This window comes from Sceloporus undulatus, chromosome 6 (genome assembly GCF_019175285.1).
Source record: "Sceloporus undulatus isolate JIND9_A2432 ecotype Alabama chromosome 6, SceUnd_v1.1, whole genome shotgun sequence".
Classification (NCBI taxonomy): domain Eukaryota; kingdom Metazoa; phylum Chordata; class Lepidosauria; order Squamata; family Phrynosomatidae; genus Sceloporus; species Sceloporus undulatus.
Genome location: NC_056527.1, coordinates 69740019 through 69765483, shown reverse-complemented (window position 1 = coordinate 69765483; position 25465 = coordinate 69740019). Strand labels below are relative to the sequence as shown.

The window sequence follows — 25465 nt, the reverse complement described above, 5'->3', positions numbered from 1 at the left end:
AAGAGTGTGAAAGGAAGGAAATTTTCAAATTATTCAGATATCAGAATTTTTTTTAGATCAGTTAAAGAATCTTGAGAAACAATGTGCTGAGTGTGTCAAACTTCTGGGACTAACATTTAAGTTTCATGGCTGTAGATAATGCCCTTCTTGGTCAGGCTGAGAACTTTTCAGCATCCCCTCACTGAGTAGACCCACTGAGTAAGTTGTTGAATAATAATTCAACACCTAATATAAACCCCAATGATTTAAATATAATTTAGACAATTAGCTTCTTTTGTGATGGTGAATATCAGTCAGTATGGACTCACTGTGTTTGATATTATATCCAGGTTCTTTTACTTCTAGGATAATCATGGGTCAAACCGGAAAGAGATCTGAGAAGGGACCAATTTGCTGGAGGAAACGTGTAAAATCAGAATATATGAGACTGAGGCAGCTCAAGAGGTTCAGACGAGCAGATGAAGTAAAGGTAACTAAAACAGCTGAACCCAATAATAAGACATTAAGATCATTCTTATTGAATAATAATTTCTTTTTGATTGATGTTTAAGTTAAATTTATGTTCTGGTTTTGTAATTCACCCTACAAACATACTGTTTAAAACCAACATGATAACTTTCACCAAAAGGCTAAGACGTGTTTTTGGCTGAATTTCAACAGTTGCTCATTTTATTGTCTGCTTAGTTGTTTGCCATTCAGTATTGTCTTCTGTTTTGGAAAGAGAAATTTTTCTCATTGGAAAAGATTTTTTTTCATAATATTTGAGAGGTATGCATGTTCTTTGACATTTCTACCTTTTGTTGTGTTACAACCTTGAATAGAACTGAATTTAACTGGCATTATTAGTTCTTGATACACACAAGATACTCAATGTTACTGAGCACATTTGGTGAGGATACAGGACAAATCCTTGGTGGCTGCTCTATGACTTTGGAAACCCACCCTCCCTCAAAGGCTTTATTGATTCCCTCCATGTTTTCTTTCTAGTGGTAGAAAAAGACCCCCCCCCCCTTAAGACAGGCCTATTAATGGGTTTGTTTGTTTCATATCCTGCCTTACCCCCACCATCAGACCCAAGATGCGTTACAATAATTTATTTTAAAAATAGGTAAAATGTTATATTACAGAAATTAAAAACAAGCAACAGTCTATTAAAAGCATATAGTTAAAAACTATTTACAATGCAATTAAAACATAATTGAAAACACACAGATAGAAAGACAGCACACAATTTCCAAAAAGTGTTCTATCAAGTGATTTAAAAAGAAATGTCTCCCTAAATAAAAAGATCTTAATCTGCTGGTGGAAAGAGAAGGGAATGCTGTGGATATAGTATATCTTGATTATCAGTAAGGCCTTTGACAAGGTTCCCCATGATATTATTGCAAGCAAGCCGGTAAAATGTGGACTAGACAACGTAACTGCTACATGGATTTGTAATTGGTTGACTGGCCTAACCCAAAGGATGCTCAACAATGTGTACATTTACAGCGCTAATGGCTTCTTTTCATCCTGGAGAGAAGTGACCAGTGGGGTGTCACAGGGTTCTGTCCTGGGCCCAGTGCTATTCAACATCTTGATCAATGCCTTGGATGACAGAATTGGGTGCATACTTATCAAATTTGCAGTTGACACCAAATTAGGAGGAGTTGCTAATACACCAGAGGGCAGGATTAAAATTCAAAATGACTTGAATAGACTAGAAAGCTGGGCCAAAGCTAACAAAGTGAAATTCAACACGGGGAAATGTAAGGTACTGCACTTAGGGCGGAAAAATGAAATGCACAAATATAGAATGGGGGGATACCTGGCTGAACGAGATTATGTGTGAAAAGGATCTAGGAATCCAAGTAGAGCACAAGTTGAACATGAGTCAACAGTGGGATGCAGCAGCTAAAAAGGCCAATGTGATTTTAGGCTGCATCAATAGAAGTATAGTGTCTAGATCAAGGGAAGTACTGTATATAGTCATGTATAAGTCGACCTCATGTATAAGTGAAGGGCAGTTTTTTGATCCAAAATCATGGATTTTGATATGACTCATGGATAAGTTGAGGGTCAAACACCAGAGGATGTTACAAAAGATTTAAAGGGGGAAACAAAGCACTGCTTCCTTCCCTATATCTCCCTTTCTGGACCTCTCCCAAGCATGAGTCTCGGCATAGAAAAGGGGAAACAAACCTCGGCACTCACACACACTCTTCCTCTTACCAGAAGCATTTCCAAGGCTCATAGCTTGCAAAAAAGAGGACAGACCTTCCTCTCTACCTTTCACCCCCCAGGACTCCCAAGGATCAGGGCTTGCAAAAAAGAGGACAGACCTTTCTCTCTCTCTGCCTTTCACCCCCCAGGACTCCCAAGGATCAGGGCCTGCAAAAAAGAGGACAGACCTTTCTCTCTCTCTGCCTTTCACCCCCAGGATTTCCAGGCAAAACAGGGTACAAGCCAGGGCATACTTTCTGTGTGTTTGTGTCCCTTTCCTCAGCAGCAGCTTGTTAGGTCTGGCAGCGTGGGAAGGCTGAGAGGGAAAACAAAGACAGACACACACACACACAGGGAGATAGAGAGGGAGAGAGGAGAGCGTGCTGGGGCTTCAAACAGGGAACCGTTACAAGGCTACAGAGGAAGGAGGGCACTTCTTCTTTCAGGAAATTTATAAGCATTAACTCATTGCCCCGTCTATAAGTCTACCCATGATTTTGGAGTCCATTTTGGGGCATAATTTTTTTGACTTATAGTTGAGTATATACAGTAATAAGTGCCACTGTATTCTGCTTTGGTCAGGCCCCACCTGGAATATTGTGTCCAGTTCTGGGCACCACAGTTCAAAAAGGATGCTGAGAAACTGGAGTGTTTCCAAAGGAGGTTGACTAAAATGGTGAAGGGTCTGGAAACCATGCCCTATGAGGAACGATTTAGGGAGCTGGGGATGTTTAGCCTAGAGAAGAGAAGGTTAAGAGGTGATATGAAAGCCCTGTTTAAATATTTGAAGGGATGTCCTATTGAGAAGGGAACACGCTTGTTTTCTGCTGCTCCAAAGAACAAGAACTGGAACAATGGATGCAAGCTCCAGGAAAAGAGATTCCACCTCAGCATTAGGAGGAACGTCCTGACAGTAAGGGCTGTCTTCCTCTGAGAGTGGTGGAATCTCCTAGGCTGGGTGGCCATCTGTCGTGTATGCTTTGATTGAGAGTTCCTGCATGGCATGGGGGTTGGATTGGATGGCCCTTGTGGTCTCTTCCATCTCTAGGATTCTGTGATTCTATGAGAACAAGGGTGCTAACTGGAGCTCTTGTGGAAAGGAGCCCCTTAGCCTGGGACACTGAAGACTCTCTTCTGTGTCCTCCCCAAACTTGCCTGTGATTGTGGTGGGCCTTAGAGGAAGCTTCTTCCCAAAGTGCAGTTGCACACACAGTGTGTGTTACAGTAATCCAAAGGGGATGTAACCAGCAATATGTCACTGTAGCACTGACCATGTAAAACTACAAATCCCAAGTGTGAAAGGCAAGGACACTCCCTTATTCCTGTTAGACTGGCTCTCAGTCTCACTTTAATGAAAGCCCTGCTCCTGTCATTTTCTCAGTCTTTATCTGTTACCTACCTTCATCAGATATTTTGTGTCATATATCTAGAAACCCCAGTTCTTATGCCAGGGTCCAAATAGGTTGGTATAGTTGGTAGACTGTTTCTGAATTACATATCACACAGACAGTTTTAATGAATATATAAGAACAAACTGTAACTTTTATTGTAGTATCAAGTTTGTTTTCTTAATTAAGTACCAGCTAAAAATCTTTTAATTATATCAGGTGTCAGCTGTCTGGCTGATTATATAACAAACTTCCTCTGAATCTTATCACAACACAATGCACAACCCCAGCCTCTCCTTTCTCAAGGTGCTGGCTCAGACCTCCCTTAAATCTCTCTCTGACATCCTTCTCTGCTAACTCTCTTTCCTCTTTGAATTGACCATTATTTTTCTCTTCCTTGGAGTTCTTACCCTTCCCATACAATTCCACTGTGCTAGATTGGGTGCTTTGTCTGCCCAGCCACTCAGTTTATGTTTGGTTACAGCTGGCTAGGCATATGTCACACCAGGATCACATAGGATGAAGCAACAGCACTTAAAGTGGTGTCAGATTGCATTATTGCTACAGTGTAAATGCACATGTAGGCAAAAACTCACAATGATATTCTTTTAGCCAGTCCTGGAGTACTGTACTATCTTTAACCTCTGAAAAAATTGTGAAAATAAACTGTTTAGCAGAGAACTAGGTCTATCATTTTTTGGATCTTTCAAATCCTGATTAAAGATTAAAGAAATGCTCACATAGTTCCAAGACTCAGGAATCTTTCTATGGCCCCATACAGACAGGCCAAAATAAAGCTGCTTCAGGTCACTTTGGAGGTATGCTGTTTAAATGATGCATATGTATAAGAGCCCAGAAGCCGTGCCAAAGCCACGATCCAGTACTAAGGACTGGAGTGCAGCTTTGGTGCAACTTCTGGACTCTTAGTATGTATGCATCATTTAAACAGCATACCTCCAAAGTGACCCGAAGCAGCTTCATTTTGGCCTGTCTGTATTGGGGCCATTAGAGTACATCTGTGCAAAAACAACTGATCTTCTATACTCTTAAACTGCTGGTAAACCTTCTGGATCTGAAGCCCTTTTTGATTTCACTTTCTTTATAGTTTCTACCAATTCCATCCCAGTAACTGGTGCATTCAATCTGTCTCTCTGTTATCTGTAATTTTGGATAGATCTTGATTATTTAAATAATTTTCTTTCTTCTTCGTGGTCTTTGCAAATCATACAAATAGGTTGTACTGCGCCTGCGCAATGCTGTTCAGGAAACTTCTGGAATCACTGGGTAAAGTTTACTTTGCAACTTTTAGCAACTTTTTGGCGGTAGCTCCGCCCATCCCTTATAAAGCCCCTGCATTCCCGCTCTTTCCCCAGTTCCACAATTGACGCCGCATAAGCGACATGAGAATGAGCCAATGAAGAGCAGGACACTGAGGGGAGGACGGGCGGGATTTGTATGTATTCGAAGATGACCATTCGAAGAAATACTGTTACAGGTATGCAACCTGTCCTCCTCCTTCGTGGTCTCTGTGAATCAGACAAATGGGTTGAGACTGACAAGCTTAGGTCAGCGGCGGAGGGAGTGTTATGAAACCCAAGCAAGGTTCAAACAAAGTGTGTTTATTATCCACAATAAATCTTTGAACCCAAGAAATTGTGTCAGTCATTTTTGGTACCTCAATAATAGCACTTAACCTGTACAAGACATAAGGCATATAAATAACACATTAGGTCATACAAGACCTATGTAAACCATAAGAATGCTGTAAATAAGCCAACTCTGGAAAAATATTTCCTTGAGAACATATAAATCACACATTTGAAAGAAAACACATGGAAATGCAGTGCAGTCAATGTAAACCTGAAACCAACACTGCCCTTCCAAAGGCTGCATCTTGTTTGGCCCTGGTGTCCAGCCTGTAGTTCTTAATAAAAGTCAATGGCTGGGACCAAACAGCAGCTTTACAGACATCCTCCAAGGGGACCCCAGTCAAGAACACGGAGGATGTTGCTACTGCCCTAGTTGCATGGGTCCGAACCAAGATTACTCTGCGTTTATCTCTGCATATTTTCCCAACCAGGGCCGTAGCTAGGGGAAGGCAAGGGGGCACTGCCCCAGGGCCCCCAGCTAAAGGGGGCCCCAAGGTAGGGTTGCCTAAAAAAACATGCAGTAGCAGGGCTGTCGGCGCGCATGCGCAACATCGCAGCCGCCAGGAGGAAGCCGGAGGGAGCTGCTGCTGGCTGCTGCTCATGGCTGGCCTGGGCTGGGGGAGAAATATGGCTGAGGCGCTGGTGCTGCCACCCTTCTGGCCTTGCTGCAGCCCAAGGAGGATGTGCCCTTGAAGGAGGAAGAAAGGAAGAGGAAAGGAAGAGGAGGAGAGCCCCTTGGGGAGAGAGGGAGGGAGGGAGGGAGATGGCGTCTCTTGAAGCCAAGCTCCAGCAACTCCTTCCGTTGTTGTTGTGTGCCTTCAAGTCGTTTTGGACCAAGGCAACCCTATCCTGGGTTTTTTTTGGTCCTCCTCCTCTCCTTCTTCTCCTCCTTTCTTCTTCTTTTCCTCCTCCTTTCTCTTTCGCCTTCCTCCTGCTGATGCTCTCCTTCTCCTTTCTCCTCCTTTCCCCCTTTGTCCTTCCTTTCCCCCTTCTCTTCTTCTTCCTCCTCCTCCTCCCTCTCCTCCCAGGTGTGTGTGTGTGTGTGTTTGTGTGCTGAATCGTGGAGGGCTTTCTGGGGCTTGCCTTGGGTGGATGCCATCGGGCCCTGGCTAGAGGAGGCTCAGAGCCCTCCCTTCTGTTGGGGCCCAGCTCTTCTCTCCCCCCCCACTTTACCCCAAGGTGGCTCCCTCCAACAAGACCCCTGGGGAGGCTCTTCCCAAGGGTCGGGCACCTCCTGTGTTGTTGTTTCATCATCAGGTAGTGTTAGTGGCAAGCTTTGCCATTGCCTTCCTCTGAGGCTGAGACAGTGTGACTTGGGTGTGTGCAAGAGTGTGCATGTGTGTGTATGTGTGTGCGCCTTCAAGGGGTTTTCTTGGGAGGTTTGTTCAGAGAGGGTTTACCTTTGCCTTCTTCTGAGGCTGAGAGTGTGTGACTGTCTCAAAGGTTTTCTTGGAATATTTGTTCAAAGGGAGTTTGCCTTCACCTTCCCTTAAGGCTGAGAGAGTGGGGTTTTTTAATGCCCAAGCAAGGGATTGAACCCTGGGCCTCCTCCACCACTGCCTCCTGCTGCGCTTCCTGAGATGCATTTAACCTCAGAGGTGATCCAAAATCTCCATGTCTTTGAATTCAGTTTTATTATTATTTGAAAGAAAGAAGTTGGCAGTATGAGCTTTCCTAAACCCTACTTCCTCAGATGCATTTAGTTTCACAGATGATCCAAAATCTCTGTCATTTAAAAAGAGGCTTATAACCTTTCTTTTTTGTCAAGCCTTCCCCCCCAGGAATGAAGTTGAGTGTTCTTGATGTCATCGATTCTCTGCCTTACCCTGTGAATGATTGTGTTTTGTATAATTGTATTACTGGATTTTATCTATTTTTTATAAAGATAGTCTGTAACAGTTTTAGTAGTCTGTAAACCGTTTTGATCTTTGGAAAAATGGTATACAAATAAAATTTATTATTATTATTATTATTATTATTATTATTATATAAAGCTTCTTTCAGTGCCTTTTCTGCTTCTGGAGCATCAGCAAGATTCTCAGTAGTGGTGCCTTTCTCATTAATTGCTTTATATCCTCTGCAGACCTCATTTCCCATCACTGCTTCTGTTACATAGGTGCTGGCTACTCTGAAAGACCATATACCTCTCAGTCTCTTGGAAGAATGTAAAATGTTAAATAAATCTTTTTGGATCTCAGAAGCTATCAGTCCTGCTCCAAATCCTGCTTCACTTACTCATATCATCTGTGTTGTCTGTATCACTGTAGATGACATGTCAGCCAAAGTAATTCTTCATTCATCTAGCGCATGGGGTAAGCAACTTTATGAGGCAACGGAGCCACATTAGCTCCCAGGAGACACTGAAGGACCACATCCTCCTGCCCCCTCAATATTTTTTTTTTGCCCCAAATACTCCCAAATGCCATGTAAAGCGGTGTGTGTGGCATTTTCACTGTATTTCTTTGGCCCCTCCTGCCATTTTTGGACCCACAAGAAACCTTTTTCTAAAATACCAACTGAAATGGGAAGTGACCAGAAGTCACATTGATTGCCATTATATCAGCCTCCAGCACTTCCTAGTAATGATCTCTGTTCCATTCCTTTGCAAGGACCTGGGAGGTGGTCATCAGAAATTCCTGAGTTTTCATCATCATGATTTTGTAGGTATGCTGAATGTTTTCCTCATTTCCACCATACAGGATAATTGGTTCCACCAAGCCATTTCTCCCACTGCAACAAAAGACCTGTTGTCTTGTTGGAAAAATACCATTTAAAGTGTACCTTCTGGGAATGAAATAAATATTGCTGTCCCTATGATTTTATGTTCTAGTTTTGTATAGTTCCTTCATAGCTGCCCTTCCAAGTCCTGATTGGATTTCTTGGCTATAGTCTCAATTCTGATTCATGGCTGAAGAGAGTATGGAAAATCTTCAACTATTTTAATGTCTTCAGCATCTAAAGTTATGTAATTCATCTGTGGTCATTATTTTTGTGTTCTTGATGTTCAGTTGTAAATCGGCCTTTGCACTTTCTTCCTTGACTTTCTTCAGTAATGATTCCAAGTCTTTGCTATTTTCTAGTAGTAATAATTAATTAATAATTTGTTTTATTTATATACTGCTATTCCAAAGATCATAGCGGTGAACAGCAAGTAAGCTAATTAGCAAGTAAGTAGTATGATATCATTTACATAGCTTAAATTGCTGATGTTCCTTCCTCCAATTTTCATGGCTTCCTCTTCTGAGTCTAATCCTGCTTTACATATGATATATTCAGCATACAAGTTAAACAGATAGGATGATGGAATGCAGCCTTCCCTGATCCCCTTGCCAATTGGAAATCATTCTGTTTCTCTCTATTCCAGGCATGCACAGCTTAGTAGTAGGTAGGGCCAAAATTAAAATAGGCTAAATGTCTTCACACCGCAGATAGATTTTAATTAAATATTAATTAATTATATAAATTAATATTAATTATTAATTTATTAATATTTATTAACAATATTAATTCTTTCTTCCTCTGCCTGGCCATCTCCTTTCTTCTCCTTCTCCTCCTCTATCCGGACTTTTCCTCAGGAGAAGGCTGAGCAACAGAGGAGCTTTGAGGGGCATATAATTTGCCCCTCTTCTTCCTCTGCCACCTGGCCTTCTCAGGAAAAAGCTGAGCAGCAGAGAAGCCTTGCAGGGCGAGCATTTGCCCAGCTTCTTCCTCCACCCCCTGGCCTTCTCCTTGGGAGAAAGCCAGGCAGTGGAGAAGCCTTGCAGGGTGAGTGTTCACCTGTCTTCGTCTTCTTGCATCGCCTGGCCTTCTCCTCAAGAGAAAGCCAGGTGGTGGAGGAGCTTTGCTGTGTGAACATTTGCCCTTCCTCCTCCTCCCCTGTATGGAGAAGGAGGCCAAGTGGCGGAGGTGCCTTGAAGTCCTTCCACATCCCTGCTGGCCATCCAAAATCCTTCGACGGGTCGCATGTTGTGCAGGCCTACTCTATTTTGTCCTAATAGTTACCTCTTGTCTTGAGTACAGGTTCTGCACCAGGGACAATCATATGTTGTGGAACAACCATAAAGAGTGATCCATAGATTTTTATGACCTATACAGTCAGCCAGCATAGTATAGTGGTTTGAGTGTTAGATTACAATTTCAGAGAACAGGGATTGATTCTCCACTCTGCCATGGAAATCCACTGGGTCACCTTGGACAAGTCAACACTCAGGCCTCAGGGGAAGGCAATGGCAAACCACCTCTGAACAAATCTTGCCAAGAAAATCAGATGATGGATTTGCCTTAGGGTTACCATAACTCAGGAAGGACTTGTCCAAAACATTTTCGCTTTTTTACATAGCCACCAGCAATGATAGTATGTGCCCATTTCTCTTTCACACTTCCAACATAAATTTTTACATTTTCCATCTATTTTTGCTAAAATTTGTGGTGTTAAATGCCATCTGTATTGCATTTTAAGCAAGTTCTCTCTTAAACCATAATTAGGGGTATACTTCATCAGTTTTTTTCAATTTTCCCCCCATTGCGACAAAGAAATATTCTGGCCCATATCTTTCACCCAATCTATCATACATTTCTTTACCACCTCTTGTTCTAGATCACGCTGAAGCAATATTTTGTACAAACGGGAAATTTCGTGTATACGTTCTCTAATTATTTTCTCAATTTCCAAGTCATTTCCCCCTATTCTTTGTGTTTTTTGGTACATCAAAAATCTTTCCTTTATTTGTCTGTATAAAAAGCAACTGCACTTATATCCTTCATTAAGTAATTCTACTTCTGTTTTTAATTTCCTTTGTCCATCATCAATCTTTGTGATGTCTTCATAAGTTGGCTATTTTTTGCATGACATTTTTTCATGTTTAAAAAGTGCCTTGTTGATAGAAGTCCATAGTGGTAAGTGTCTTTTACTTTCTGCCATACATTTAAAACTGATTTTCTTATATAATGATTTTAACTTCTCGGTTAGCTTTGATTTTCTCATACAATAAATACCCATTTTGTGTTTTATTGATTTTGTTGTGCTTTTGTAAAATTGTTTTAATTATTTAACTATTTATTGTAATTGAGTGTTATTATTATACAATACTGGGGGATGTAAGAGGACAGTATTATATTGTTATTGTTTGTATTATGTATGTCACTATGGAGCTGCCTTTGATATTGATGTCTCGAGGCTCGGCAGGTTGAAGCCACACTAGGTTACTTAGTGTCAATTGCATCAGTAGCTCCAAACCTCAGTCTTTGGATGTAGCCAATCCAAGCTTGGTTTATTGCTGCATTCAACCCTCTTTGAGATTCTCTAGGAAAATGACTCATAGAACCAGCCTTGGCACAGAGATTTCTGCATTGGTGGCTGGATCCATCCAATGTGCTGGTCAGCATGTCCATAGTACAAGGTCATTGGTCACTGGAGAAGAGGAGCCTTCACATCAGTATTCTAGAATTGCTAGCCATGGAGAAAGTGTTTCTCTCCTTTGAAACCTTGTTGAAAAGCAAGATGGTGCAAATACTGTCTGACAACATCACGGCCATGTATTAGCTGAACTAGCAGTGTAGTACCTGATCCTGCACCCTCCTTCACCTCATGATTAGTCTCTGGTACTGGTGTATACAGAGAAGCATCTCAGTCTTCGCCATTCACCTTCTCAGAGAAGAGGACGTCCTTGCAGATGCTCAGCCAAACACTGGATTTGAGTGGAGACTCCTTCTCAATATGCTAAAACCTGCTAAAATCTGTTGATGGGGTGCTTCTAAACTAAACCTTTTCTCTTCTGCTCCAAATACCTAGTCCGCTGAATATAGCTCAGAATACATCAAGGGAGGTTGAAAAGAGATGCAGGAGGGTCTTACTCTGTACGCCTTTTCTTTATTTCTACTTCTGTTCAGAGTCATTGCCAAGTTCCATCCAGACTGAACAAGCTGGATCTGATTGCCCTGTGGTAGCCCAAGCAGCTTTGGTTTGCTTCCCTCTTATATCTGTTCCTAGGAGAATATGTTTGGCTTCCACAGACAGGATCTCCTCATCCTGTACAGCTGCCATGTCAGACATCCCAATCTCGACATTCTCCATCTGTTGATGTGGACGATCCTGTCCTAGCCACTTTACCAGAGGAAGTTGGAGAGGTTACTGAGGCTGTCCATCGTCCATCAACTAGATGGTTATATGATTACAGGTGGGAAAAATTCATTGATTTCATGCATCCACTGTCCATTGATGTTGCTGACATGACTGTTTGTCATGTTTTGGACTTCCAGCTCAAGTATGTCTCTATCCTCAATTTGTTGTAACTTGGCTGCCACTTCAGTACGTTTTTAGTTACTTGGCCAGCCCTCTTGCTTTTCAAATCCTTTAGTTATGACGTTTTTGCAGGCCTACAAGCACCTTCATCCCCTGATATCAGGCCAAACACCTAAATGGGGCCTGAACTTATTGCTTGGCCAGCTCTGCAGGAGACGTTTCAAGTTGATAGTGACCTGTGATCTCCAGCTGCTGTCATGATAGACCATTTTTCAGCTTTCCATTCTGACTGCTAATAGAACTGGTGAGCTTTGTGCCCTGTGCGTGGATGGCTTCTATCTTTGGTTTCATTGAGACAGGGTTGGCTTAAGGCCTGACAGTACCTTCTTGTTGAAGGTGGTGTCTTACTTTCATTTGAATGAGTACATTGTACTGCATGCCCTGTTTCAAAGCTTTATTTCAGACTGTGAGAGGTCATGTCACTGCCTCAATGTACAGAGGGCATTCGTCTTTTATATAGACAGAACTGTAGCCTTCCTTACCTCTTCCAGACTGTTTGTTTGCTAGCTGGCATCAAGGAAGGGACTACTTATCTTCTTACAATGCTTCTTGAAATAGGTGGCATCGACTATCCATTTGTCACATGAACTGGCTTGAAAAGAGCCTCCAGGTCAGGTTTGAGCTCATTTCACAAGGGTAGTTGCTGCCTCTCTTGCTTTCGTGGCTAGTGTTTTGATCAAGGATCTTTGCAGTGCAGCTACTTGGTCCCAACTGTATTGTTGAATTCTACCACTGTACTGTGTTGCTGGATGCTTTGAATCCATGTTTGAAGCAGTTTGATGTTGTTATTAGCTGTGCTCTTGTTTTTGTTGTTAGCAAGTGCTAGAAGAGGCATAGTTGTGAGGAAGGAGGTTATAGATACATGCAGGTAACAGGAGGCTCTAAGGTCTCTCGGCCTGGGAATGGAATGTGAACAGCTGGGAGACGTTAATGCTTGTGAGAGGTTATAATAAACCAATGCTTGTAATTCAGTTCTGGTAAAAAATGTATTTTTATAGTGTTTTGTGGGTTTTTTGGGCTATGTGGCCATGTTCTAGAAGATTTTCTTCCTGACGTTTCACTAGCATCTGTGGCTGGCATCTTCAGATCTGAAACGTCAGGAAGAAACTCTTCTAGAATATAGCCATATAGCCCAAAAAACCCACAAAAAACTATGGATGCCGGCCATGAAAGCCTTCGACTTCAAAATGTATTTCTGTTCTGATCTGCTGCAATAAACTAGTTCATCCATGAAGACTAGTTATTGAGTGAGAGACATGACATTGTATGTATCTTCATTTTGCATCAGTGTGTTATACCATTCTGTTCTATCATACAGCTGTATTCCATTACATGGATTAGGTTTCAGGCTTTTGTTAAGGAATGAGGCCTAGGTCCACTGCCTTGTTTGTTCCCAGTAGTCCTGTAGTTTCTTCTGTTCCTTGAACAACATGAGCTACTTCTGTTCTTCTTGAGGTTTTTTTAAAATCAGTTATAAATGCTTTTCATTTACTATTGGGACATGGTTCAGTATTATTGCACTGTTGGAATGTTTTTTTGAAGGATTTGCCTCCATTTCTGCCTCAAAGCCAGCACAGAGCCTGTAATGACCCTTCTTGGCCTCTGGGACCAGGTTATATAGGAAGGGTTAACTTGGGAGATAATTAAGGCTCATGATTCCTGTTAGGTAATTAGAGGTGTGAAAATGGAGAGACCCGATTGCCTCTGACATTCACATGGTTCTGTTAACTAGCCGATGGAAGGTGAAAAAGTGGAGAGACCTGACTAGTCCTAACTCCCACTTTGATTCATTTTCCCAGTGGAAGGGGACAGAGGGAAAAGAGAAGAGGTTTCTGTGGGGTTAGAAGGAGAGAAAGACCAGTAGGATAAACAGGGACTAACTCTCAGGTCTGAATGAAGGAAAGAATCCAAGATAAAGATTGTAGAAAATGAGGGACCATCTACCTAGATGGGTTAAGCTTTCAGTTCTTTTGAAAGGAATTGGAAGACAGGGATGGCAACCTGTGGAGTTGGAGAGTACACACACACACACACACACACACACACCTACCGAGAAAGATACTTGGAATGCTTGTGTGCTTTAAACCAGTAGAGTTTTCTTGGTATAACTTTAGTTACCTCTTACTATAAAATTCTCCTACTTTTTTGTTATTAAAGAGCTCACTTTTAGGAAGCCTGATTTATTTCTTAAGGGAGTGAAAAAGGGAAGCTCTGGACACTCATTTCCATGACCAGGACTACCAGGGACCCTATAATTATCATTTGGTGTTCCCAGTAGCCATAAGATAGAAGGGGGAGGGTGTTGAGTACTTACAATCTCAGGAACCTGAGGAAGATTAAATCTTTACTGAAAGGCTAGGTGGCAGCACTACTATACCACTGCACTGGGAAGAGGAGGCAAGTCTGGGTGGATTCCAGCCACATCCCAGTACCCCAGTCTGTGGTTCTCTGAAAAAAACAAACCTTTTGGGCATTGGCTACTTGTGGTATGCACATGCTCACCTTAAAAGTGGTATTTCTAAGATGGCCAGGAAATATTGGGGGAGGGGATTCATATGGCAACAAAGGAAATTTTGGAAAAAATATTTTATATGAAACTGGAGTTATATTTGTTAAATATGACACATGCATCGGATAAGGAGGTAGAAAGAAAAAAACCCTGAAAATTGGTATTGTATATTGTGACAGTAGCTATGTTATTGTATGCACGATGTGTGTATGTGTTATATGTTGTATGTGGTATGTATATGCTGTATATGTGGCATGTTACGTGAATGATTTTAGTGGAAATGAATTTAAAAAGTGGTATTTCTGATTACAGTAACTTCAGCTTTTTAATGCAGTTAACCATATGCCTTGTATATGGACACAGCTTACTTGCAATTCTCTTGACAAAAGGTTGTCTTATGCTGTGTTGGACAAAGATAGTCCACCAATCTCCTCCTCCTGCTGCCACATATCCCAAAGAAATTCAGCATAAAAGTAACAATTCATAATTGGAAATAGCCTTTAAATAGCCAGTTTTTCCCTAGTGAAGGTTCAGGGAATGTGATTAGCCATTTTTATGCTGAATATGTTTTTTTGCAGGGACGGGGGGAGGGATTTTAAAAAAGGCTAGGTATGGCCCACCAAATTCCGTCAGAAGGTAAATACTGTATAGACTTCCACACCTGCCAAAGATACCCACTCTGTCTTGTGCTGAGGCAGCCTTTCTGACAAAGGTGATCACTGGTTTCATTACTTATTTCTATGCCGCTTTTCTCTCAGGAAGGGACCCAAGGCAGTTTACAGGATAAAAACATCTCCAACTTCACAGTAATTTCTTTTAAAAAACCAATTAAAACCATCTATTTAAAACAATATAAGTTAACATAATAGCACACAAAAGTTAAAAACCTGTAAGCCTTGCTCCAATAAGTCACCCTGTTATGATTTTTAAAAAGCTTGCCTAAATAAAAACATTTTTACTTGTTGGCGAAAGTTAAGAAGAGAGGGAATCAGCCTAGCTTCTCATAGAAGGGCATTCCAGAGGTTGGGAGCACCCGTTGAGAAGGCTCTCATGTCCTCACCAGGCAAACCTATGATGGTGTCGGGACCCAGAGAAAGCCTTCTCCTGCAGATCTTAGGGCTCTGGTAGGTTCATATGGGGAGATACTGTCTTTCAAATAGTCTGGACCTAAGCCGAGTAGAGCTTTATAGGTCATGACAAGCACTTGGAATTGTGCCTGAAAACAAACCGCTAGCCAGTGAAGAGAGTTATATGCTCCCCATAACTGACTGACCTCAGTCTGCATTTTAGCTGCAACGTTTTGAACCTGCTGAAGTTTCTGAACAGTTTCCAAAGGCAGCCTCACGTAGAGTGCATTACAGTAGTCCAAATGGGATGTAATCAAGGCATGTTTCACTGTAGCCAGATCTGACATCTCAAGAAGCAGGCACAACTAGCACACTAGTTTTAACTGTTCAAATGCACTCTTGGCTACTGCTGAAACCTGGGCCTCCAGGCTCAGAGTAGAGTCCAGAAGAAACACTCAAGCTGCAAGCCTGAGATTTCAGGGGGAGTGTAACTGCATCCAGCACAGGCAAAGTCCCTGTTCTCTGATCTGCCTTACGACTGACCAGGAGCATCTCTGTCTTGTCTGGATTAAGTTTCAGTTTGTTTGCCCTCATCCAGTCCATTACTGACAGCAGACAGTGGATCAGTACAAAAACAGTGTCCTTGGAATGAGATGGAAAGAAGAGATAGAGCTGAGTGTCATCCACATACTGGTGGCATAGGACTCCAGCATTCTGGATAACCTCTCTCAGTGGTTTCATATAGATGTTAAATAACATGGGGGACAGAACAGAACCCAGAGGGACCTCACAGGCCAATGGCCAGGGGTCGAACAGAAGTCCCTCAACACCACTTTCTGAGTCTGCTCCTCCAGGAGAGACCAGAACCACTGCATAACAGTGTAACCATATCCCATCTCAGAGAGGTGGCTGAGAAGGATACCATGGTGGATGGTACTGAAAGCCACTGAGAGGTCTAGCAGGACCAACAGGGATACACTTCCCAGTCCAGTTCCCTGCATAGGTCATCTGCCAAGGTAACCAAAGCTGTCTCCATCCCATAGCCAAGTCTGAAGCCAGATTGAAATGGAACTAGATAATCTGTCTCATCCAGAAACCCCTAGAGCTGGGAGGCCACCAGTTGCTCCAGAACCTTCCCCAATAATGGAATATTAGAGACTGACTGATAATTATCCAGATAGTTTTCTCCTAACAAGACTGTTTTGCATGATTTTTTTATTACTCCCACTGCACCAGTAGAAATGACCTTATGTAGCCTGCATGTGGCAAAGGACTAATCAGTTCAGCCCATCAAAGACATTTTCTTCTGTTATATGAGAGACCCTGGAAAGGTTTCCTGGTACAGTGACAGAGACTGTTGATCTGTGTTTCTATGTGTTCCAATTGCTGTGAACATTATGAGTCCATGAGCATTCCTACCATCTCTGCTTTCCTTTGGGTCCTTTACAGGATTTATGCAAGGCAATAACAGGATTCCAATCAACTGTATTCGTCAGACACTATAGACTAGATACATGAATCAGTAATGATATTTCTTTTGCAGGGGTGGTACTTGGTAAAGCACCTGTCCCACCTATGCTATGCCACACAACTCCCTATTCATTTATATTTGTGACAAAAGGTTGCTTGCCTGCAACTATGGTTTTTCAAGTGACTGCCTGTGCATTTGTGAAGTTGGTTGTCTGTTCCTGTTAGAAGTGCTTAGTTTGTTCTGATGTGATGTTTGAAGGAATAGATTTCAAAGGTTAGACTCATTCCTTTTGTGTGCTATAGTGTTAGGGGCAGGTTTCCTGCCAAAATACTGAGCTCTAAAAGCTCCCAAAGAAGTTCTGAATAGGCACAGAACCTGTATGTCTTAATATACATTAGAAGAATTACACACAGATAAACAACTAGTTCTGATTATAATTTGAAGAGCCTCCTTACAGTGTAAAAACAGTAAAGGCATATTAGAAAATATCCTTGACTAATTATATCTAAATGCTGATGAAATCTTCAGGGGTGTGTGTGTGTGTGTGTGGTCAGATGGGCATTGTTTGATGATAGCCAAATAACTCCATAAATGTGTGTTGATTCTTATCTAAATTCTGGTTTTAAAACTTATTTTATTTTCAGAGTATGTTTAATTCTAACCGTCAGAAGATACAAGAAAGAACAGAAATCTTAAATCAAGAGTGGAAACAACGCCGGATACAACCTGTACACATCATGACTTCTGTGAGCTCATTGCGTGGGACCAGGGAGGTTGGTTAACATGATGTGCTGTAGAAATCCAGCTGCAAATAGATATTTTTTAAAAAACTTAAGCTTCAATATTTGACCTATGCAAATTTTCTTGGATGGGGTTTCCTCTCATCATAGCTCCTCAATCCAAGACTAATTCTCTTTAATGTGTACCATGGCAATTTTTATTGTGGAAATTGCAGTGACAGCCACAGACTTCTTAACTCAGTAATAATAACAAGAACAAACAACATTTTTATCCACTACTTCCTCCAGCATGAACTGTGACAAAAACTATGGCAAAGTCTTATTCTTGTTATAAACCTGGCTGACTTGTTATGCAAGTTAGTAAATAGACAAATGTGTGTGTGTGCATTGAAGTGAATGGGTTGAATGGAGAAACTTCTGAAGGAGCCTTCATTTACAGTAGTGAGGAAGAGATTAGTCTTTTGCAAGTGTCCTGGTTCACATAGGTGTGAGTCAGCTGACAAAGGCGGTTACAGACTGCCATTTCGGACGTCTTCAGGACGTCCCAGTTTGAAAAAGGGGCGTCTCTTCTAGACGCCCCTACTCCTATTACGGACAGAGCCCGTAACAAATGGCGGTGGCTGTTCCACACGGCCGCCGCCATTTTGATGTAGCGGACGCTGTGCGTCCGCACATTGCACAGCAGAAATGACGCCGTGAGTGCGCGACTAGCGCCTCGCGTCGTCTCTTCCTGGCTGCAAAAAGGAGCGCGATTTTCGCAAGAAGGAGCATGATTTTCGCGCTCCTTCTTGGCAACGTCCGAGAACTGCACCGTTTGGCTGCTGCGGTTCCCGGATGCTGCAACCGCCGGCGGCGGCAGACCGCCGCTTCTCAGCGCTCTGTAACACACCAAAGTCAGCATTACTAATACTTCAGAATTTCCTCATCTCAAAATATAAGTTCCTCATCTCAACTGACTGTCTGAGGTGTGGTCTTTATCTCAATGGAAAAATTGTGTTCTCTGTTTTGCACTGGTTTTCCCTGGCTGTTATCATAGAGAGACAGAAAAGCAACTTTCTGACTTACGAACAACTGTTATTATGTTCTTCACAAAGAGCTAGGTAGTAATTCCATTTTGGGGAGGGGAATGTGGAGCATGGCAGACTTACTGGCCTCGCTTCTTAGAGTAGCAGAGCAGGTAAGTTTTGTAAGCTCCTTGGAAGGAGTTCTTGCTTGCACTATGGCATCTCTTTCCTCCCACATAAAACAAATTATCCAGGGTACTACTTAGCTAAAATTATATTATACCCATTTCTATAATCTTAGTTTGCTTGTACGATTACTAGAATTCGCTATCTTATATTATTAAGAAGTAGCTATATGTACTGTGTGTGTGCTTTGGTGGCAGCCCCTCCCCAATATGCATGCCTAGGAGTAGTTCCCACCTTATTCTTGAGTTCCCTGGCTGCTAAGGCAGCAACCGAAAGAGACTGAGTGTCCATGCTCAGGGGAACAGGGCTGGTTGTGTGGGTTCACAAATGACTCAGAGAACCACAGCTACAGGTATTTATTTATTTATTTATTTAGGTATTTATACCTCGCCCTTCAGCCCTAATGGCTCTCAGGGCGGCTTACAATTATTATTTTTAATCAGACAGTTCCCTGCCCTCAGGCTTACAATCTAAAAGACACGAAACAAAAGGAGAAGGGAATTGTGGAGGGAAAGGGGATGAGGCCCAGCGGTTCTTCTCTCCCTCTGAGGCCTGGACCAAGGCAGATGGATTGGAGGGAGGGCTCTTCCTTCTTCCAGGCTAGTCCTGATGGAGCTGGACTTGCCTGGTGAAAAGTAAGCATCCTCTTCTTGGTTTCTGTGACTCACACATATGGGAGACCAGTAAACTGATGGGTGTTGTGCTGTTGAAGAGTAAAATTGGCCTCCTGAAGGCTGCATATGCCTTAAATCTGTAGTCACGTTTGTAGTGGTGAATTAACATGGAAGACTGGAACCATGTAGCAGCAGTGCAAATATCAGGTAATAGTATTCTTTTCAATAAAGGCTATAGAGGTGGCCACTACCCTCATAGAATGAATTCTAGTAAGTATGGGATAGATTACAGACGGGGTTGAGATATGTGGCTTTCCCAGTAGATAAGGGACATCCTATAGTTTGAGTTATGCTCTTCGCACTTGGTGCAAATAGGCAGGAAAAAGAAAGATCTTCTGATGTCCCCATTTAGGTGGAGCTAACCCCAGAAGGCCAGTCATTTCTTACCTACTGCTCCGATAGGACGTTCCTGTTGTTGCTCTGGTTCATTCTTGCTGCAGGCACAGCAGCTCTTTGTGTTCGGCTTTCTTTTCTTTTCTTTTTCTTTTCTTATTACTCCCCTTTAGAAAAAGCTTACTGTTTTTCTGAACTCTGTGTTTAACTTCTGAACTCCCAGTTTCCATCCCCTCTCCTTTTCCTCTCTCTCTTTCTCTAGCTCCCTTGAAGAAGATTTAATATGGCAAGGAGAGAGGTTTACAGGCCTTGCCAACAACTCTTCTTCCTCTCTGAACCTATCCCCCCACAACATGGCAGGAGCACAGGTGATGACTTCGGAGGGCTTTAAGAGCAGCTGCTCCCTCAGGATTGGACAGGTGAAGGGAAACCTCTTTACGGTTGGCATGGCAGGGGGTTGGACTGGATGGTCCTTGCGGTCTCTTCCAACTCTATGATTCTATGATTTAAATAAATAAGTAAATTCAGGAAACACCTAGCTCCCCCTCCCTTGCTTTTGAGGAGAGCTGTTTGTCTAGGGCTGGAGATTAAGAAATCTTTCTGCTATGGAAGCTTTTCGTCCGAAATAGAAATGGTTATGCAATTTCTAATCAGACACAAAAAAATCCACTGCTTCTGGGGAAGACCCCATATCCCTTTACCATCTTTTTGAGCTCATTTAAACATAAAAAGCAGCTTATTCTGTTAAGTGGTTATTTCTATCCCCACACATTCTGAGGAGCCTTGCAGGTGATTGGTCAAAGAGAAGAGCAGATGTACCTGTTAACGAGTCTAAATAATTACATTTTTGAATCAGAATTCCCTCAGATGGGTTTACTATTCAATGGGCTGCTGGTTTGCTGGCTTCAGTGCTCTGGGTAAATTCAGAATTGTTTAAGTCTCCCTCTAACACACCAGTACTTGCTTTTTAGCACAATAGCTAAATCATTACCTCTATTGTTATAAGATTAAATTGTGTGTGTGTGCGCGTGCATGCCCTCAGGTCATTTTTGTGACTAGGGTTTCTTGCAAAGACGGTCCAGAGGTACTTTTCCAATAGGATGATAACAGCCTATTGGCATGAAGTTTGCAGGCCCGTAGCAAGGCCTTTAAGGGCCCTGGGGCAGAAAGTACTTTTTTAATTTTATTGTATTCTTGCTGGGGTTCCCGGGGCAGTGCCCCGGTTGCCCCAGCCTAGCCACGGGCCTGGAAATTTGAGGGTCTTAAGCAGCTGAGTAAGTTTTTCCTCAGATGAAATCAAATATAAATTTAGAAACAAGCCTGTTTTAACATAGGGCGCATCCATGCATTCATACAGATTCACCAGCATCCACTGGGATTAGAAGTTAACCCATTCCCCCCCCCCAATACCTAACCATGTCAATAGTCTTTTTTCTCATATGGGTATACAGATAATCTAGTAAAGAGCTGTGCACCATTCCAATTAAAATATTGGTTAGATGTTAGGCATTAACATTCCTCTTCCAAAAAGGTAAGTCCCGATTGCTACAAGATGGAGCGCCTGTAGTTAGTGCAGACAACTGATAAGGCGGGAGCTGGTCTAGCTCTAGATTGGATCATGTTCCATTCTGATTCTGATCCACCAGAACTCATTTTGGGTAGGTTAAAACTGCAGAGGCTTAGCTGTAATCTTCCTTCTCCCCATTGGGATTGCTAGCCTCTGGAGTCCCTAGACTGAAAGGAAAGGGATGAAATCAGATTGGGAGCATGAAAGAAAATGCACCCATGGCCTGCTGTGCCTCCCACTCCCAGGATGCCATGAGACCCAATAATGTATAATTCTCAGTTTGGTGAGTCAGATACTCCTCTAATTCTCCATACCTGTGCTAGTTGAAGTGGCAGTCCCTAGGCTATGCCTGCCATACCCTGGTGAGTTCCCAGGATACAAGGAGAGCAATTGCCTGGGACGCACTGCTCTATAGCACATTAGATAGAATGGATGACTCCTTGAAATTGTCAGTCTTCTCCTTATTGGAATTCTTCCAGGAAAGCATTAGCTGCAGCTTTAGACCAACACAGTCATGGGCAATTTGCTGCTATCACCTCACTGTTGCCACATGTGCAGTGGGCCAGAAAGACATCCCATCCATACATGTGGAGATTCCTCAAGCAACTATTCTTGCTTGTTCCACCCAGTAGTGGGGGTGCAGGCCCCATGAGTGCACCCCCCCCCCATGGTGTGGGGCAGGGAGCTGGAGGACCCGGCATCTCCAGTCTCTGACCTTTGAGGCTGGATTTCCAAGCCTCACAGGGCAGCGAGGGAAATGGCCTGGTGTCCATGCCCTGTGCAACTTTATTTTCGAGTAAAGCCGGTGGAGCAGGGACGGGGAGAGTGCTGAACCCTCTGTCTCCCTCCCTGTATGCGGCAAGGAGCTCCACCCCAAAGCCCACCGCCACACACCAAGTGACACCCTATTGCAGAATGCTGCTGGTTCCACCTACAGTAAACTATTCCTTTCCTGGGACCTACAGTGCATACAGTCTTGATGGTGCTGACTGTCCCAGCTGTGAGTTCCTACAGGAGGCCTCTCTGAAGCACCTGCCCTGGAAGGGGCCCCTCTTCACCCTCTGTTACCTTGAGCCACAGGATGCCAGAGCCAGGGGCTCTATCAGCACACAAACAGGTATACAATCACCGACTCCATGGTGATTTGGCTGGACCAACCATTCTCTCCCATTCTCTCAGTGCAGGATACGATCCTCCTGTCTTTCTCCTTCATCTGTCGAAGGAGTTGGAAACAATGTAAAACATGCGCTGTGCCTGGAAAGCCACCCACATCTACCCAAAAAGGATAAGCAGATTTCCTTCCTCTGCCACCTTATTTGTTTCCTTTTATCCATTCCAAGGGCAAGAGGTCATTGGCCTCTACTCTCAGCAGGTGGATGGGGTCCTGCATTACTATCTGCCATGAAATCTTCTGGTGTCACCACCAGAAACATAGTTACTCACACCAAGGAGTGCAGCCACTTCAGCACCTTTAGCCAGCAACGATCCTCTACCAGACATCAGCAGAGTGTTCACATGGAAGTCACCGTATGCACTTGTTAGGCATTACAACATTACAGCTTGACTCAGCTGAAGTTGCGTTTGACAGAAAGGTCTTCTAACAGGTGGTCAAACCTAGATCTTTGATATGACTGGTCTGCCCACTCTAATCAGGATAGCTCTGACAAATCCCAGTCTTCAGCCCTTATCTACTGGGAAAGAATCATGGAATTGTAGAGTTGGAAGTCCAACCCTCTGCCATGCAGGGAATCTCAAAGCATCCCCGACAGATGGCCATCAAGACTCTGTTTAAAGACCTCCAGGGAAGGAGACTGCACTACACTCCAAGGGAGTGTGTTCCACTGTCGGGACAGCCCTTACTGTCAGGAAGTTCCTCCTAATGTTGAGGTGGAAACTCTTTGCTGTAGCTTGCATCCATTGTTCCGGTTCCTGTTCTTTGGAGCAGCAGAAAAAAAGCTTGCTCCCTCCTCAATATGACATCCCTTCAATTATTTAAACAGGGCTGTCATATCACCTCTTAACCTTCTCTTCTCCAGGCTAAACATACGTTGCCCTCCTTTGGACACGCTCCAGTTTCTCAATGTTCTTTTTGAATTGTGGTGCCTAGAACTGGACACAGTATTCCAGGTGGGGCCTGACCAAAGCAGAATAGAGTGGTACTATTACTTTTTTTGATCTACACACTATACTTTTATTGATGCAACCTAAAATTGCATTGACCTTTTTAGCTGCCACATCGCACTGTTGACTCATGTTCTGCTTGTGGTCTACTTGGACTCCCAGATCCCTTTCACACATAGTTTCATTCAGCCAGGTGTGCCCCATTCTATATTTGTGCATTCATTTTTCCGCCCTAAGTGCAGTACTTTACATTATTCCGTGTTGAAATTCAAATTGTTAGCTTTGGCCCAGCTTTCTAGTCTATTCAGGTCATTTTGAATTTTGATCATGTCCTCTGGGGTATTTGCTACACCTCCTAGTTTGGTGTCATCTGCAAATTTGATAAGTATGCCCCAATTCTGTCATCCGAGTCATTGATAAAGATGTTGAATAGCACTGGGCCCAGGACAGAACCCTGTGGGACCCCACTGGTCACTTCTCTCCAGGATGAAAACGAGTAATTGTTGAGCACCCTTTGGGTTAGGCCAGTCAACCAATTACAAATCCATGTAACAGTTACCTTGTCTAGCCCACATTTTACTGGCTTGTTTGCAAGAAGGTCATGGGGAACCTCTTCAAAGGCCTTACTGAAATCAAGATATACTATATCCATCATATTCCCTTCATGTACCAAACTGGTAATTTTATAAAAAATGAGATTAGATTTGTCTGACATGACTTGTTTCTCTGAAACCCATGTTGACTTTTGTGATTATGGAGTTGCCTTCTAGATGTTCACAGAATCTCTGTTTAATGATCTGCTCCATAATCTTTCCTGGTATTGATGTCAGACTAACTGGACGATAATGGTTGGGATCCTCTTTTCCTCCCTTTTTGAAGATGGGGACAATGTTTGCCCCTCTCTCATCTGCTGGGACTTCTCCTGTTCTCCAGGAGTTCTCAAAGATTTTTGCCAGTGGCTCCAATATTACATTTGCCAGTTCTTTTAATACTCTTGGATGTAGTTCATCAGGTCCTGGAGACTTATATTCATTTAGATTAACCAGCTAATCCTGTACTATTTCTTTACTTATTCTGTGCTGAATTTCCTCTATTCCAGTGATGGCAAACTTTTTAGAGACCGAGTGCCTATACCGCAACCCCAAACCCACTTAGTTATCAGAAAGTGCCACACCCCTCTAGCTTTCTAGTAATGAACTCTGGCAAACTCTGTGCTGGGTTGATGGTGCACGTGCCCACAAAGAGGGCTTTGAGTGCCACCTCTGGGACGCGTGCCATAGGTTCACCACCACTGCCCTATTCTGTCATCTGCTCCATTTTCCTCAGGTTGAGCACCCTTTGCCTTTTCTAAGAACATTGATGCAAAGAAGGTATTGAGTAATTCTGCCTTTTCTCTGTCTCCTGTCAGCATTCTGTCCTCTTCTCTATGCAGTGGCCCTACCATTTCCTTCTTTTTCCTTTTGCTGCAGACATATTAAAAAAAAAACCTTTTTATTGTTCTTAACCTCTCTAGCAAGCCTGAGTTCATTCTGCGCTTTAGCTTTTCTGACTTTACCGCTACACATGCTAGCTATTTGTTTGAATTCCCCTTTGGAAAAGGTACATTGTTTCTTACCTGTGATATTATTATTATATGTGCATTTCCAGTAAATAAGGAATGAACATCCTGGCCCACCGTAAGGAGTGCTAGTGTAAGGATTGGTTATGATGTAGTTCTGCCCTTTGGGGAGAAAGTTAGATTGCTTGGTTAACTCTGGCTAGTTCTGTATGTTCTGAAATGCTTATAAATTGTTTACATTTTTCTGGAGTATTAGTCTCTATGACTGTTGTAGTGACTGGCCTTCTGGGGTTAGTTCCACCCATGGTGGAAATACTGAAAGGTCTTTCTTTTTTTCTCTCTATTTTGTACCCAGCTTATTAGAGCCAATTGGCTTACACATTGTAAACTGCTTAGGGAATACTAGTTCACTGATAAGCAGTATAGAAATGTACTTGCTATTGTTATTACTATCTGGAGCAAGTAGGGGGAGTGTAACCCAAACAACATGATGTACATTCCTTATGTACTGGAAGTGAACATATAAGTATGAACCAATGTTCTTTTGTTTCAGAAACTATTTGCTGGAGTGAATACAGAACCATGCTTTATGCAGGTAGAAGTTGAAGCTGCTCCCTTTGCAGCTGGTCACACTGGGAGCAGCAATTGAGCAACTGGGTGAGCAGTGACTGAGAAACCTGTTGCCCGCACTGTCC

The 25465-nt window shown here is 42.8% G+C and overlaps 2 protein-coding genes across 9 annotated transcripts in view; one reads left to right on the top strand and one right to left on the bottom strand.

Annotated features, from left to right (window-relative positions):
• Positions 1-25465, bottom strand: part of PIGA (phosphatidylinositol glycan anchor biosynthesis class A) — a 579723-nt gene that overhangs the window by 165905 nt on the left and 388353 nt on the right. The window lies entirely within an intron of this gene.
• Positions 1-25465, top strand: part of EZH2 (enhancer of zeste 2 polycomb repressive complex 2 subunit) — a 124353-nt gene that overhangs the window by 26690 nt on the left and 72198 nt on the right. For 3 of the 6 annotated variants that reach the window (XM_042471199.1, XM_042471202.1, XM_042471204.1), the window contains 2 exons: positions 346-469; positions 17232-17360. In XM_042471199.1, coding sequence (XP_042327133.1) covers positions 346-469; positions 17232-17360 — 253 coding nt within the window. Of the gene's footprint in view, positions 1-329; positions 470-17231; positions 17361-25465 lie in introns of all 6 variants that reach the window. The other 3 variants (XM_042471201.1, XM_042471205.1, XM_042471203.1) reach the window with 3 other exon arrangements.